Source organism: Oryctolagus cuniculus, chromosome 11 (assembly GCF_051225735.1).
Source record: "Oryctolagus cuniculus isolate XC-2025 breed Fujian yellow rabbit chromosome 11, ASM5122573v1, whole genome shotgun sequence".
NCBI lineage: Eukaryota > Metazoa > Chordata > Mammalia > Lagomorpha > Leporidae > Oryctolagus > Oryctolagus cuniculus.
The window spans coordinates 82,401,378-82,418,004 of NC_142877.1; the positions used below are offsets into that span (position 1 = coordinate 82,401,378).

Genomic DNA, 16,627 nt, shown 5'->3' on the forward strand with positions numbered 1-16,627 from the left:
TAAAGGGTTCCAGTTTCAATTAAGATTATGAGACCTTGCAGAAGTTTTTAATAGGCTTGCTAGTGGAGTATGTTCCTAGTTCAGGACTTGAGACATATAAACAGACTGACCTGAGGATGCCTGTTCACTTGTTAGACATGTATGACATAACTGAGAAGATTAATTTAGGGGCGTCGAAGTAAACAAGACTGATTAGCTTCTGCAGGTGTACAAAGAATGACACAAAGACCAAAGGTTATGTAAACCATTTACTAAAAAACAAAGACTGGATTTATACATTCCCAGAAACTTACTTATCTTTATCAAACTATGAAGGACCTGAAATTCTTTGAACATTGTAAGATTCAGTTTATAATCATACCAATTTTGAATTAAGAAATTATTCAAGTAGCTTTACAACAAAGACAATAGAAATTTTCAGTTTGAACATATGTACACTTCCTCACTTATTCAAGGAGCCTCCCAATTAATATATTCAGATCTTAACATTATATTTGTATTATTCTAAAATAATACACCAAATAAAGATCTTTAAAGTACTGCATACTGTTTCAGTAGGAGGCACGCCGCTAATTAGATTAATATATTAGCATTATCCTTTAGTCATAAAAGTAAAACTCCTGGTAAGGATTTACTGGTATTATAGCAAGGAAAAATACAATTAACCAGTGTTGGAAAATAAATGAAAACTTACTTTTTTACTGAGTCTTTATTGTATTTTACATAAAAAGCATATTAAAAGTGAATCTATGTTGACTTTTCCACAACGAACACCCATGTAGTGGGAAGGATTAAAGCTGTCTAAACAATACTAACATGTTCAATAAATTATCCAGGTGTTTTCCTACAAATACTTTGATTACCTGAATTAGCTGATTTTTCAACAAAACAGTAAGCTGTAGCCTTCATACAGTCTTTGCTAACAGCAACAGCCACCTGCTACTTAAATTTGGAGAAAAATAGCGTAAGAATAAAATCCCTGAATAGTTTAACCCAATGCTTCAAGAAACAAGATCACCAAAAAAGAAACATACCAATTATGCATCTAGAGGGGAAAACAAAACACAGGCACTTAGTCAATGTCCATCAAATGACCATCACTAACATTCTATTATTACGAGAGTAACTACCAACACATGAGCTGTAGATTAGAGTAGCTTTAAATAACGTTAATGGCAAATCAGTAATCAGTATGTACACAGAAACACTAACCTGAAATCATATTCGAGTACCATTAACTGTTTGGTGTATGTGATATACACTGAATTCTTTCACTTTGTTAACTGCTATAAATTCCTTATAAAAGTTCTTTTCCTAATACATAATTATCTAAAGAAGATATTTCCCAATATGTGTCAGTTCTTTCACTTCATCATTAAGTATATATTGAAGCAAATTAAACATTACCTATTAACTACATATGAAAGGTAATGGCTGGATTAGTAACATAAAAATGTACTTCTGAGTGAACTACCTAGTTTAGACAGACAAATGCTAGCTAAGTTTGTACTCTGTGCTACCGATATACACTATATTGATTGTACACCAAGAGCTGAGGAGGTGGTCTCTATCCATTTATTTAAAACTTGTGCAATATCTATACTAGTATACCCAGTAGACTCAGAAATACTTGCTCAAACAGGTATAAAACTTTAAGCAAACTTCAAATCTATATTTCTCTGACATATAAGTATTTTGGGGGGTGCTGACATAAATTTAATGTGCTTTGATATTCTAGCTAAGTACAATAAAAATAACGTGGGCTTGGTTTTTCTTCTGTAATGGTTCAAGTCCTTTTTTAAAATTTATATAAGGGGAACTGATTTCATGTATTTCATATATACAGTTTTAAGAACATACCGATACTTCCCACCCTACCCTCCCTCAATCCACTTCATTATTTATTAGTATTATGTCTCCAATTTAATGGAACAACAAAAAGGTCACATTGTTCTCAGTATGAATTACAGTCCTCATCAATGGGATGTTCTTTATGTATGACAGTGTAGTTCTCTTTGTTTTTCTAACATAAAAGAAGTCAAGCTCTGTTACAAATTAGAACTCGTTCAGATACAATATGAGAATGTTTAATACTAACTTAAAGTTCTGACTTCTAAATGGTAGTTCCTCCTCACTTAACATTTTTCCTTCCATGAAGACCTGTTGTGTTTGGCTTCATACTGGGTTATTAAATAAGACTTAAGTGTTATTAAATAAGAGCCAATACTGTCTGAACTTATTAGTCAAACTCAAAATTATAAAACTACTCCAAAACAGAAAAATGGCCCTCACTGTACTCAAAAATACTGTCCAGGACATCAGATCAATGGTCAAATCCAATGCCTTTGCTGTCGTCTTATGGTATTGAAAACATGGATATTTCTAATACACTGATTTGTACTGTTTTCAAAAGTTATTAGTAGACTTAAAATCTTACATTTTAATTTCAAATTTCAAAACTCCAGATTAATCCAGAAAGCATAAACCACATGTACCTGAGGTAGGTTTCTCACTTCAACAATGTGTTACTTCTATTACAATTTAAAATTTTTTAAATTAAGAAAAAGATCACCTGACTTTACATGACAACTTCCCCAAAACTTAGTTTTTTATATTTTAAACTAATCAAACAAATGTAAAAATGCTAATCTACTACTATTCAGTAAATCCCTTACATTATTTAGAATTACATGTCCAAAAGCATTTCCCTTCCTCCATTAAGGTACTGTAGTGCAATAAAGTTACCCACAATTCTAGAAAGATGAAATAAAAATGGCTACAGTAATTTTCAAGTTAATTCCTATCAGAAATAAGGAAGGTAAGTCGTGTTCATTTTAAAAATAATACAGTTACTGTTTTCAAAACAATCTCATACACATACTAGAATTTTGGATGTGCTTTATTATACAACAAATTCCCAAGAGATACGGGAAATAATATTTGTAAATAGGAGTAGTAATTTTGTGAACACTTGTACTTCACCGATAATAGCCAAGTTTTCTACGGTAGCAAACATGCACTTAAATTATCTTTAAAAAAATCAATGCTTTTTATGTTTTACAAATAAACTGTAGCAGATTCTACTTATTTTTAATGGTCAAGGGGAAAAAAATCTGTGAAATAAGTACACATTTTAAGGAGGTGAGATGGTTTGCCCAAGCTGCAGGCCTATATTTGCACCTGGTATCATCAAGCTAAAAAACCAAAACTTATGGCTGGAAACATTCCCAAAAAACTGAAGAAAAGGAAAAATGATAAACCAGTCTTTAAAAGCACTAATAATTAGTATAATTTAAAAAAAAATAAATGTTCTCTTAAGTATGAATTAAATGGAAAACTCAACGTATTTCTTTTATTGAGAAACTAATATACTAACATATTTTAAGGTTGGAGACTGACAGCATCTTCATACTTAGAGTGTAAGTGAGAGGGCAGGTGTTTGGCCTAGCAGTTCAGATGGCAGTGGGTAGGATGCCCATGTACTGCTCTGGAGTCCCTCGGTTGCATACCTGCTCTGGCTCCCATTCCAGCTTCCTGCTGATGCAAACACTGGGAAGGCAGCAGTGATGACTCAAGTAACTGGAGCCCTGCTACCCACATGGTAGATCTGGATTTTGAGTTCCCGCTACCCCTTGCTCCTTGCAGAATTGGGGGAGTGAAACAGCAGATGGGGAAAGAATGCTCTCTTTTTCAGATGAACATTTGAAAAAGTGTGAGGAACTAGGCAACAAAAAGACGTACCTAAGGGTAACTAAAAGGAGATGAGTACCTTGCAACCAAGGTGGTGACCACTCTGACATATGGGCAGAAGTCACTGTTCCCATGCTGCGTAAAAGTCTCCAAGAAGGAAGCACTCTTTGCAGTAATTCTGCAACAATACCAAAGTTGGTACTCTGAACTTTTTGTGAGCAGAGTATACAAGGGTACTTGAAAAAGTTCATGTAAAAATGGAATTAAAAGGCAAGTTTAGGGGCCGGCATTGTGGTGTGAGAGGTTAAGCCACCACCTGCAAGGCTGGCATCCCATAGAGGCACTGGTTGGAATCCCGGCTGTTCCACTTCTGATCCAGCTCCCTGCTGGCCTGGGGCCATCCGCTGCTGCTTTCCCAAGTGTTTTGGTCTCTGCACCCACGTGGGAGATCTGGATGAGGTTCCTGGCTCCTGGCTTTGGCCTGGCCCAGCAAAGGCCACTGAAGCCACTCGGAGAGTAACCAGTGAATAGAAGAGCTCTCTCTCTCCCTCTAACTCTGCCTTTCAAATAAGTAAAATAAATCTTTTTTCTTTTTATTTGACAGATGGAGTTAGACAGTGAGAGAGAGACAGAGATAAAGGTCTTCCTTCTGTTGCTTCACCCCCAAAATGGCCACCATGGCCGGAGCTATGCTGATCTGAAGCCAGGAGCCATGTGCTTCCTTCTGGTCTCCCATGCAGGTGCAGGGGCCCAAGCACTTGGGCCATCCTCCACTGCCTTCCTGGGCCAAAGCAGAGAGCTGGACTGGAAGAGGAGCAACTGGGTCTAGAACTCGACACCCATATGGGATGCTGGCACCGCAGGCGGAGGATTAACCAAGTGAGCCATGGTGCCAGCCCTAAAATAAATCTTTTTAAAAAAAGGTAAATTTATTTTGGTGCGAAGAATTTTGAATCCATATATACTATTTTTATAATATGCATTTTCCATAAAATTTAGGGAAATTCGTGCACATTATTTTCATAATACACATTTTCATGAACTTTTTGAAGATCCCTAGTATAATATAGACATATGATATTAAATAAACTAAAATGAAGAAAGTGCTAGTAGCTAAAACTATTTTGATTTCAGGATCTGCACTGGAAAATATAGGAGTAAAGACACAACAGCAGCTGTTTCTAAAACTACGTTGTGATCAGAAACATCAGATGCTGAGTTTGAAAAATTATGGCATACAGGGTCTCAATCTAAACCTATCCAGGAGCTGTAGCTAGGGAGTTCTTTTTAAGTTTTCATGTGATTCTGATATTCAGCCAAGCCTGGAACTTCTGAAGTGGGGAGGAGGCAAACCAATTTAAGAGGTAAAGGTAGACTTAGAATTCAACATGTGATACTTCTAATTTCCTTCACGTTTGTTCTCAATTGTCTCACCTTCCCTGTTTTCCTAACAGCGATTAAACAGAAGGGCTTGGCAAGTGAAGGGAAAACTTAGTAGGGTACCAAAGATGGATTTTACTATATTCAAGCCACTTTGATACATCAATTGACTAAAAAGTTACCGGTATTGCTGTTTAAGATTCAACTGAGATGACCGGTGCTGCAGCTCACTTGGCTAATCCTCCACCTGCGGTGCCGGCACACCGGGTTCTAGTCCTGGTTAGGGTGCCGGTTCTGTCCTGGTTGCTCCTCTTCCAGTCCAGCTCTCTGCTGTGGCCCAGAAAGGCTGTGGAGGATGGCCCAAGTGCTTGGGCTCTGCAACCGCATGGGAGACCAGAAGGAAGCACCTGGCTCCTGGCATCAGATTGGCGCAGCGCGCCGGCCATAGCGGCCATTTGGGGGGTGAACCAATGGAAAAGGAAGACCTTTTTCTCTGTCTCTCTCTAACTGCCTATCAAAAAAAAAAAGATTCAACTGAGAGGCTCCTATCTTTCAGTGTTAATGTATTTTAAGGTAGAGGAGGAGGTTCTTAATGTGAAAATATAATTATGAAACAACTCTAAACACTATTAATATTTAATAAGAGCAAGTCTGTATATTTCTTTAAAAATAATTGCTTCAGTTTTGTATGTGGGAAGGGGAATATCCTCATGAGAAAACCTGCATCAAAGTGTTGTACTCCAACTTAGAAATTAGGCAAAGTATTTTAGTATTATGTCTGCTTATATGTGGTTTTGTTAACATATGTATAAACATTTAAAGTATGGATAAAGATTTTTTTGAGTTTAATGAATATAATAATATGGATGTTTTTACACATTGGAGTTGTATACATTTTCAAGGCCTGAAGAATAAACAACTTTTTAAATATGCCATGTTCACTAATAAACCTTGGAATAATTAAAAAAAAAAGTAGTACCTACATAAGACACTTTACACTAGAATCACAATTGTAATATTTCAGAAGCTAAAATGATTTAAAATTTTTTTCAATATTCAAACACAAAACAGTAAATTTTTACTTACTATATATAGCAAAATTCAAGTATTTTCTTAAATTTACATTTAGCCAACTAGAACATGCTATAAACTGACTTTTATTTTATAACAGCTTTCCTTTTATAAGACTACATTATACAAAATAGTCTAACCCTCTTACTATAGATCACTTAAAGTGGAAAGAACAAACAGTAGACTAAATACCTTGTTAACTAAGTCATCAACAAGTAAAAGGCTGCACACATTAGTAATAAGGCATGTGAAGGTAACTCCCCAAAAGTATTTGAATTCATGTAAACAAAGACTATGCATATATCTTTTAGGGAGAAAAATGTACTATCATAGATAAAACAAACTCAAATGGTTGTGACTTTAAGCCATGTTATTATTTGAATACCACGTAAAACCAAAGGAGGCATTATCTATCATTTTAATAACTGAAAGACGCTACTTATGAAATAAAAGTTGAAACTATTCTGAAACTAATAAAGAAAAGAAATATTTTGAAAATAAACATCCATCCATTTTTTAGAAATAAATATACATACTTAGTTATTTTAAGGTATTGCAGCATAGGAGTATAGTCCTAGCATTGATCATTAACATTCAATCAGTAGTTTTAAAATATTTTTTCCACATTGAGCCTTGGATCTTCTACCTTGTCAACTGCCCAACAACTTTCAAAAGAGTTTTATTTTCCTGCTTTAGTTGTTGATTTTCATCTTCTACGTCATCCAGTTCCTTAAGTGGGGAAAAAGGAAAATAATACTTGAAAAATAGGCGTTAGGATATACTAAAGGAGATGTAAAAAAAAACCCACTAAAAATACGTATTTATAGATAATTCATACTATCAATGTTGAAATGTGAGCAAGTTCTAAAAGCAACTTTAAACCCATAGTGAGCATCCATTATCAGAACTTCATGATTATCATACTTAGCAGGTCAGTTCTTGCCAGATGGTTCAGTTTTTCAAGGGACGTCAGAAGTCACGATTTTTAAACTGTGATGACCTCTCTCTCTTATCAAAATGTTTATTTATTTACCTATTTAAAAGTCAGAATCATGGCAGGAGGGAAGATAGAGATATCTCTCATCTCCTGGTTCACTCCTCAAATGGTTGTGACGGCTTCTTCTGGGTCTCCCAAGTGGGTGCAGGGGCCCAAGGACTTGGGCCACCTTCTGTTGCTTTCCCAGGCAAATTGTCAGAGAGCTGGAATGGAAGTGGAGTAGCTGGGACTTGAAATGGAATCGGTCCCTATATGGGATGCTGGCACTGCAGACGGTGGCTTAGCCCACTGCACCACAGTGCCGGCCCCTGAGCTTCTGATTTTTAAAAATCATAAATAACTTAAGCCATTAAACTAAGTATTTACTTCTCATCTTTAAAAGTGTATGAGCCAGGGGCTGGTACTGTGGCTCAGCAGTTAAAAGTGGCAGCCTGCAGAGCTGGCATTCCATAAGGACATGGGTTCCAGTCCTGGCTGCTCCACTTCTGACCCAGCTCCCTGATAATGGGAAAAGCAGCAGATGATGGCCCAAGTCCTTGGCCCCCTGCACCTACATGGTAGACCCAGAAGCAGCTCTGGGCTCCTGGCTTTGACCTTGTCTAGGCCCAGCAATTGTGGCCAACTGGGGAGTGAACCAGAGGATGGAAGATCTTTCTCTCTCTGTAACACTGGCTTTTAAATAAATAAATAAATTTTTCCTCACCTCCAAAATATAACCACTTAGATAATACTAAGTTAATACTAAAATAGAAACTTATTTCAAAGCAGACTATTGAACAACTGTTAGAAAACCAGATATTTACAGATTTCTCTTTGCAGTTTATAATATTTTGACACAATCAATTTGAAAGACATATTCTGATAAATTTAGTATACTAACTTTGGACAACTGGTAAATGATTTTAAAACTAAAACATAGGCCGGTGCTGCGGCTCACTAGGCTAATCCTCCGCCTGCGGCACTGGCACCCCGGTTCTAGTCCCGGTCGGGGTGCCAAATTCTGTCCGGGTTGCCCCTCTTCCAGGCCAGCTCTCTGCTGTGGCCCGGGAGTGCAGTGGAGGATGGCCCAAGTGCTTGGGCCCTGCACCCGCATGGGAGACCAAGGGGAGGCACCTGGATCCTGGCTTTGGATTGGCAGCGTGCCGCCAGAGCGGCCATTGTGGGGGGGTGAACCAACGGAAAAAAGGAAGACCTTTCTCTCTGTCTCTCTCACTATCCACTCTGCCTGTCAAAAGAACAAAACAAAAAACAAAAAACAACTAAAACATCAAGTTTGCATTTATTCACAAACTGATGCTGGGGAACAAATCTGTTGAAACTAAAAATATGAGATTATTAAAATTATCACAACTGAGATCTATCTAGGATTTTGGATTAAATGACAGAGCACCAGAAGATGGCCCAAGTACTTGGATCCCTGCTGTTCACCTGAGAGACCCTGAAGGAATTCCAGGTCCTGGCTTAGTCCTGGCCCACCCCCAACTGTTCAGGCCATTTAGGCAATGAAACAGTGGATGGTAAAGTTTCAATCTCTCTCTTCCCTTGTCAATAAATCTTAAAAAATATATATTTGCATAATTTCTTAAACAAAATTTTAGCACCAACAGAGGAAACCTGTGTTAGAAATCAGGATGAAAGTAGTCTAACAAAAGAGTAGGACTATCAAATACCTCAGTGCAAATATTGCATCAACACTTATTATACAAATAAGGTATTTCAAAAATTTCATGGCAAACTGGAATCAAAAGATAAGCTTATTTGGGAGCAAAAGTAAATTTCTGAAATTTATGCAGAGCCTTTTCATAATATATATTTTTGCACAAAATATACTTATCTTTTTAAAAACTCTTATTTTTATACTGGTTTAGTTTATTGGAGATGCAAGGAAACAGAGATGAGAGAGACAAAACTCCTATCTGCTGGTTCACCCCCAAACATCTGGGGCTGGTTGAAAAGTCAGAACTAAGGAACTCAGGGACCGGCATTGTGGCAAAGCAGGTAAAGCCATCACCTGCAGTGCTGCCTTCCCAAATGGGCACTGGTTTGAGTCCCAGCAATTCCACTTCCAACCTAACTCTGTGCTATGGCTTGGGAAGGCAGTAGAAGATGGCCCAAGGGTTTGGGCCCTGCATCCACACGGGAGACCCGGAGGAAGCTCCTGGTTCCTAGCTTCGGATTGGTGTAGCTCCGGCCACTGTGGCCAGTGGATGGAAGATCTCTCTCACTCTTTTTCTCTCTCAGCCTCTGCCTCTCTGAAACTCTGCCTTTCAAATAAATAAATAAATCTTAAAAAAAAAAAAAAAGAACTCTGGAACTCAAATTCTGGTCTCAGAATGTGGGTGGCAGGGACCCAGGTACTTAAGCCATGATCTGCTGCCTCCAAAGAAGGTGGAATCAGGAGATGGAGCCGACTCAAACCTGGGTACTCTGATATGAGATGTAAGCATTCAAAATGCCTGCCCCAAGTATTTTTTATTCCGCTTTCCACAAACTTTTTAAAGTTTTATTTGTTTATTTGAAAAGCAGTGTAACAGAGAGGGAGAGCTTCCTTAAGCTGGTTCACTCCAAATACCCACAACAGCTGGGACTTGGCTGCCAGATTGAAGCCAGGAGCTAGGAACTTCATGAGGGTCTACCACAAGGGTGGCAGGGGCCCAAGTACTTGCGCCCTCACCTGCTACCTCCCCAGGTGCAACAGCGTGAAGTTGGATCAGAAGCACAAGTGGGACTCCATCTCAAGAGTGAGCATCCCCAAGCATCAGCTTAATCAGTTACACCACAACACGGCCCAATTGTTCACAAACTTCTTGAAGCACCTTTATATGACTGTGAGCAAGTTAAACTCTGAGTCTCTGTGTCATCATGTATAACCTGTGGTTGATGCCTTACTTAGAACTTTATTTATTATCAGTAAATCAATTCTGGGGCTAAAGATAGAACTACAAAGAATAATAATATAAAGTGTGAGGTAAGGCTAAAACTTGGGATGCATACAGGTAGAAAAATGGCAAAGATACTTGAAATTTTTTATGGTAACAAAGGGCCAGTTTTAGTTCCTTATTCAGGCAACAGTGTGGACTGCAGTGCCCTTATACAAATGGTGGTTACCAACCTCCCTGTCACTTCCAGACCAGCAAAACAGAATAAATCCATTCACCATTTCAACCCCAAAGAATAAAACTGAGTGAGCAAAACTGATAACTGCCCAGAGGATATTAGCTTTATAGAACAAAATGAGGGGTTCTCATAATCTTATTATCAAAAGAACAGAATAATAAAATTAAATAATTTGTTCATATTTATGTATTTTTAGCCAATTGCCAAAAATTGCAAACCCTGAAGTTGAAATATGTGAAATACTTACTCTATTTAACATATCAATTTCTTCCTTGAGTTTTCCAATCATTTCTTCTTTATCTTGCATCAGTCTCACAAGCCTTAGGTTTTCTTGCCTTTCTCTTAGTATTTCCTGGTAGATATGATTACAAAGCATTAATTGAGAAGGAATTGGTTGTTTATAATCTTAAACGGCATACACCTGCCAAATTTGGTAAAGTATCTTAGATATATGAAAATTTCCAAAGAATTTCTTAAGACACTTTCAAGGGAAGAAAGATTGGGTCATGAGGGGCATATTGGAACAGTAAGTTATGGTCCTGATTAAACCCATGTTTATATGTACAAGTCTTCAGCAAGCAGTTACAGACTCACAGTGACTAACCTTCTTTAGCTGATCACCACCATTACTTATAAACTGCCTTTTAAAAATGAATAATTCCTTGTTAGAGGAAACTCAAAAACTGTAAATAAAAATATAAAGTGTAAGAAAAAGAGATGCCCCACTAGAAAACTAAACACAAAAACAAAGGCCCTCAGTTTTATTTCTGGTTTTGCCAATTAACTGATGATTGATACAATGAAGGAACTGAAAGAGATCGCTGATTTTAAAACTTTTTTTATAAAAACAATGAAACACCTTATTCAAATAAATCTTATTTAGAATCCAGGACCTTGGACTCAGCCAGACATGTTGGGTATAAAAGGGAGGCAGAACTTAAAAGGCCTTGGCCAGACCTTGGCTTCTGTCCTACAAAGTCTCAGAGAAAGCACCCAGCAATCTCCACCAATCAGCTGCTACAAGCTACCAGCAACTCAACCCAAACTCTTTCCAGACCTGAAGCCTTCCCAAGGAACTTCCTTGAAAACCATTAGGCTATGTGTTCTCTAAAATTTTAAATTTAAAACAATGAATTAATGGTTCCAAGAAGAAACTAGTACTAAGGCTTAGATGTGACCTAAAAAATAACAATGTTATAAAATAGAAAACTCTTAAAACTAAAGGTCTAAGGTTCACAAATATATGCCAATATTCATTTGAACTATTCTTAAAAATAATTCTGATTTATTCTTACACAAAAATGTCTCAAACAACAGTGCAACTCAGAACCAGTGGCAGGTCTACAAATGACAATCTGTTCAAGCAACACAGTTAAGTACATAATACATAATTTTATAGATGTTAAATAATTTATAATTCATACCTTTTCAAGTTCTTCAATTTTCTTTTCCAATGCACTACTAGATAGCAGATTACCTGAAGCATTTCCATCCCTGTTATATCTACTGAACCCACTCCTATCTGTTCGTGGATATCGACTTGATCCATCTTCTTCAGAGGCAGCAGCTGTACTATGGAGAGAAAAACACAAATTTCACAAAAATCTCTGGTACCGAGTAAGAGAAATGCCAAGAATAGCCAACTTATTGGAATTAATAACTTCAGAAATTAATCATTGTTCCAACACAATTTTAAAAAAAGGTAATAGAGGGGCTGGCGCTGTGGCTCAGTGGGTAAAGTCGCCACCTGCAATGCCAGCATCCTATATGGTTTGAGTCCTGGCAGCTCCACTTCTGATCCAACTCTCTACTATGCCCTGGGAAAACAGCAGAAGATGGCCCAAGTTTTTGGGCCCCTGAACCTGTATGGGAGACCTGGAAGAAACTCCTGGCTTCAGATCGGCTCAGTTCCAGCCACTGCAGCCATTTGGGGACTGAACCAGTGGATGGAAGACCTCTCTCTCTCTCAAGGGAGGATTTAAAAAAAAAGTAAAAGAAATGTTAATTCTTTCAACCAGCACCTACAAAGTAGCTGCTAAGTACCAGACCAATGTTTTGGGTATCCAAGATGTTAACAGCAAACACGGAAATGGACTCAGCTCTTCACAGAGCTCTCAATTTAACAGGGAACACGAACAATCATAACCAAGTGAGACAAACATTCTGACAAGGTCAGTGGAAAGTACTATGAAGACTATGACAGAGTAGATCTCCTAGACTAGCTGTGGTGAAGAACAACTCTCCTTTTCCTCTTCAACCAACTTCAATCTTTCATAGGCCAGTATTTTTGTGAAATGAAACAAAAATGAACAGCTGGTTAAATAAGTTAAAAAGTTTAAAAGGTCATCCAAATGTTTTATTAGATACAGACCCATAAAATTACAGATAAATGTAATTAAAATAGAAAAAAGGGAAGAAGGGGCCGGCACAGTGGGTTAAAGCCCAGGCCTGCGGTGCCTGCATCCCATATGGGAGTCCTGGCTGCTCCTCTTGCAATCCAGCTCTCTGCTATGGCCTGGGAAAGCAGCAGAAGACGGCCCAAATCTTTGCCCCTTTGCACCCATGTGGGAGACCCAAAGAAGCTCCCGGCTTCGGATCAGCTCAGCTCTGGCCGTTGGCATTCGTTTGGGGAGTGAACCAGCAGATGGAAACCTTTTTCTCTCTCTGGCTCTACCTCTCTAACTCTATCTTTCAAATAAACAAAATAAATATTTAAAAAAAAAAAAAAGAAAGAAGAAAGGGGAGAATTACACAAAGCTGTATGTTTTTCTTTGAAAGTATGCACGTAGGTAATCAATATAGAAAACTTACCAATTTAATAAGTTTTGCCACTTTATAAACATAATTTAGACAAAAGTTACAGGCAAAAAAGTAATTTTTCAAATTCACACACTCTCAAGGCAGGGAATCATTTGGGTATTTATATCATTTGCAGGTCATACAAAATTGTCAAGCGAAAAATTAGCTTGCTATAAATTTATTGAATTTTGAGTTCTATCTGTGGTTGCCTAGGCATGGCCAGACCAAATGATTCTATAGGCCTTACTTGGCCCACGGGCCGGATGGTCCTCACCCTTTCTGAAAGAATAGCAAACACATAATTATGTAAAAATTTTAATGTAACGAGTGTGCTTGTTGATTACTATATATATCTATTACTACATAAAAACTACTCCAGAAATTAGTGGCTTTTAGGACGACACAAATTTGTTATCTTAAAGAGTCTGTTTTTCAGGATCTTAGAAGGAGCTCAGTTGGGTGCTTGGGTTTCAAGTCTAAGATGCTGGTCAGAGCTGGTCATGCGAAGGGGAAGGGCCTCACCTGCTCCCAGCCTCTCCACTGGGCTGTTCACCATCTGGCAGCTGGCTTCCAGAGAGAAAGCATCAAAGCAAACAAGACAGGAGCTGCAGTATCTGTTACAACCTAATTTCAGAAGTGACATACTATCAAGGAGCCTCACTCTATTGGTTGCAGATATCAGTCCTGGCACCATGGGGGGGATTATACAACTATCAATATCAGGAGGTAGGGCATAGTGGGGGTTATCTTGGATGCAGGCTACCACATTTGTTAATTTATGTAATCCAGGCTGGACTGATAGCAAGCCTACTCACAAGGGATAATGTACATCTGAACTACATCTATGTTTTGTTTTAATAGCCCTCAGAAAGAAATTGACATTTCCAGAATCAATTATTGCTTACAGCTTGGCTCTACTGTTGTAGAAAAACAAACAAACAAAATAAAAAAGCACTCAAAAAACTACTCTCACTCATGTATGTTGACAAACAGGATACAAAAAAAATTTTTTTTTAAATATATTTATTTGAAAAAAAAAAAAAAGAAATTATCAATTCCCAACTTGACTCTCACTGGGATTAAACATGACAATAGGTCTGATCTGATTTCATCATCATTTAAAAAAAATCATCTATTATTTTTCACTTTATGTTTCTGTGTGGGAGCAAACTGTTGAAATCCTTACTTAAGGTATACTAAGCTGATCTTCTGTATATTAAGATAATCGAAAATGAATCTTGATGTGAATGGAAGGGGAGAGGGAGTGGGAAAGGGGAGGGTTGTGGGTGCGAGGGGACGGTATGGGGGGGGAAGCCATTGTAACCCATGAGTCGTACTTTGGAAATTTATATTCATTAAATAAAAGATAAAAAAATATATATATTTATTTGAAAGATGGAGTTACAAAGAGACAGAGGCAGGGAGAGAGAGAGAGAGAGAGAGAGAGAGAGAGAGATCTTCCATCTGTTGATTCAGTCCCCAAATGGCTACAACTGCTGGAGATGGGTCGATCTGGAGCCAGGAGCTTCTTCCAGGTCTCCCCATGCAGGGACAGAGGCCCAAGGACTTGGGCCATCTTCCTCTGCTCTCCCAGGCCATAGTAGAGGAGCTGGATTGGAAGTGGAGAAGCCGGGTCTCAAACAGGCGCCCATGTGGGATGCCAGCATTGCAGATGGCGGTTTTACCAGCTATGCCACAGCACTGGTCCCAACCCGAGAGATTTTTAAAGCAATTTCAGCAAGCTTAGGATAAAAATTTTTCTCTGAAATGCAAAAAATTTGCTTTTCAAAATTTGCCTTTAGTGCCTCACTGGTTTAACCAGAAAAAGAAAAAAATATATAGTTAAACCTAAATTTTTATAAAAGTTGATTCCTGATACATGAATTTCCTACCCATGGATTCTCTTTTCATGGAAAACACAATTCAAAATGTCTTATCAAAATTTTTAAGTATCTGACTATAATTTTTCTTTTTCTTTATATACATATATACATATATTTATTTAATGAATGCATTTTTTTAACTTTTATTTAATGAATATAAATTTCCAGAGTACAGCTTTTGGATTACAATGGCTTCCCCCTCCCCATAACTTCCTTCCCACCCAAAACCCTCCCCTTTCCCGCTCCCTCTCCCCTTCTATTAATGAATGCATTTTTACATAGATTCAACTTTAGGAATACAGTGGTTCTTTCCTTCATGCCCCTAACCCTGCTCCCTTCCTGCCTCCCATTCCCTGTCCCATCTCCTTCTTCATTATGGATCATTTTTAGCATGACTTTATATATAGAGGACCATCTCTATGCTAACTTTTTCAACTTAGATTACAACCAACTTTACTGGTGCTCAGCCCACCTGGCCTTCCCCATTCAACCATGTAACCTCGCTCTCTCCCAGTCCGAGCTACTGGGCGCTCTCTCTCTGTGCCTTCCGTTCTGACGGATGCCCTGTCCCCAGTAAAGCCTTATCACTCCGGGGCAAAAAAAAAAAAAAAAAAAAAAAAAAAAAAAAAAAAAAAAAACACAACTTTACTAGTAATTGTTTCTATATTATAGATCCACCATAACAAGTTATAAAAACTTCTCCCCAAATTTCTAACCGTCATATTTGCTGTTTGATTTATCTGCCATTGAAAAAAATCTGACATTTCTTCCTTACAGGAAGGCTAAAATAAATAGGGAATGGAAGGGAAGAAGGGAAGGGAAGGGAGGGAGGAAGGGAGAGAGAGAAAAGGAAGAAGGAAAAAGGGAGGGAGGGAAGAGGAAGAAAGGAAGGGAGTGAGTGAATGAGTGAAGGAGTTTTCAAGCAAAGAAGTCTAATTCACATATTCAAAAATCTGGGGGCCAAAATGATTTCTCATCTTGCAAAAAGAGTATGAGAGTCCACCCCAAAGTTCAAATACTCTAGACTAATAATTTCCCTAAGAAACAAGGTTTACATCAGCATATGATGACAGCTGATCAGCTCAACTGTTAAGATCAACTCCCAATCATTTAATGTTTTAGAAATCTCAAATTCACACTTTGAGTGAGCTATTGTTAATTCAGCTGACATAGCAAGCACACTGCTTAGTTCATCTGGCATAGTAAGACTTCCTCATAAGGCAAAACACACTGATTTACATCCTGGCACAACCTCTAGCATATTTTCCTTGTCACTATTCCTGTACAATCAGAATATATTGCAAGAAAAGCAAAACAAAACTCCAAGCCACATTTACAGATATTGTAACCCTTTAAAGTTCCATATACTTTAGGGAAATTTATGTTTGTCAGCAATGAAGCTGAAAAATAAATTCTTTCTTTGCATCACTGTCATGTTAGCAAAATCAATGTGTTTACTCAACTGTTACAAAACTCTTCTGCTACCCTTATTTGTCTGAGAATTGGTTTTCTTCACCACTGTCCTGTTCCTAAATACATCAAGCTAGTGTTGTGGAAACTGGTTTACAACCTACCTCCTCTGCTTCAGAGTTATCCAATATTTCCAAGCTAAGACATTTTGTCTTGTCATTTGTGTGTGTGGTTTTAAAAAATATTTGTTTATTTATTTGAAAGGCAGAGTTACAGAGAA

At 37.8% G+C, this 16,627-nt stretch overlaps 1 protein-coding gene across 4 annotated transcripts in view; it reads right to left on the reverse strand.

Annotated features, from left to right (window-relative positions):
• Window positions 1–232: 232 nt before the first annotated feature.
• Window positions 233–16,627, reverse strand: part of PAWR (pro-apoptotic WT1 regulator) — a 126,830-nt gene continuing 110,435 nt past the window's right edge. For 3 of the 4 annotated variants that reach the window (XM_089307490.1, XM_089307489.1, XM_008256842.5), the window contains exons 5-7: window positions 11,680–11,827; window positions 10,503–10,607; window positions 233–6,870 (exon numbers count right to left, since the gene is read on the reverse strand). In XM_089307490.1, coding sequence (XP_089163616.1) covers window positions 6,784–6,870; window positions 10,503–10,607; window positions 11,680–11,827 — 340 coding nt within the window. In that variant the 3' untranslated portion in view covers window positions 233–6,783. Of the gene's footprint in view, window positions 6,871–10,502; window positions 10,608–11,679; window positions 11,828–16,627 lie in introns of those variants that run through there. The other variant, XR_016216195.1, reaches the window with a different exon arrangement.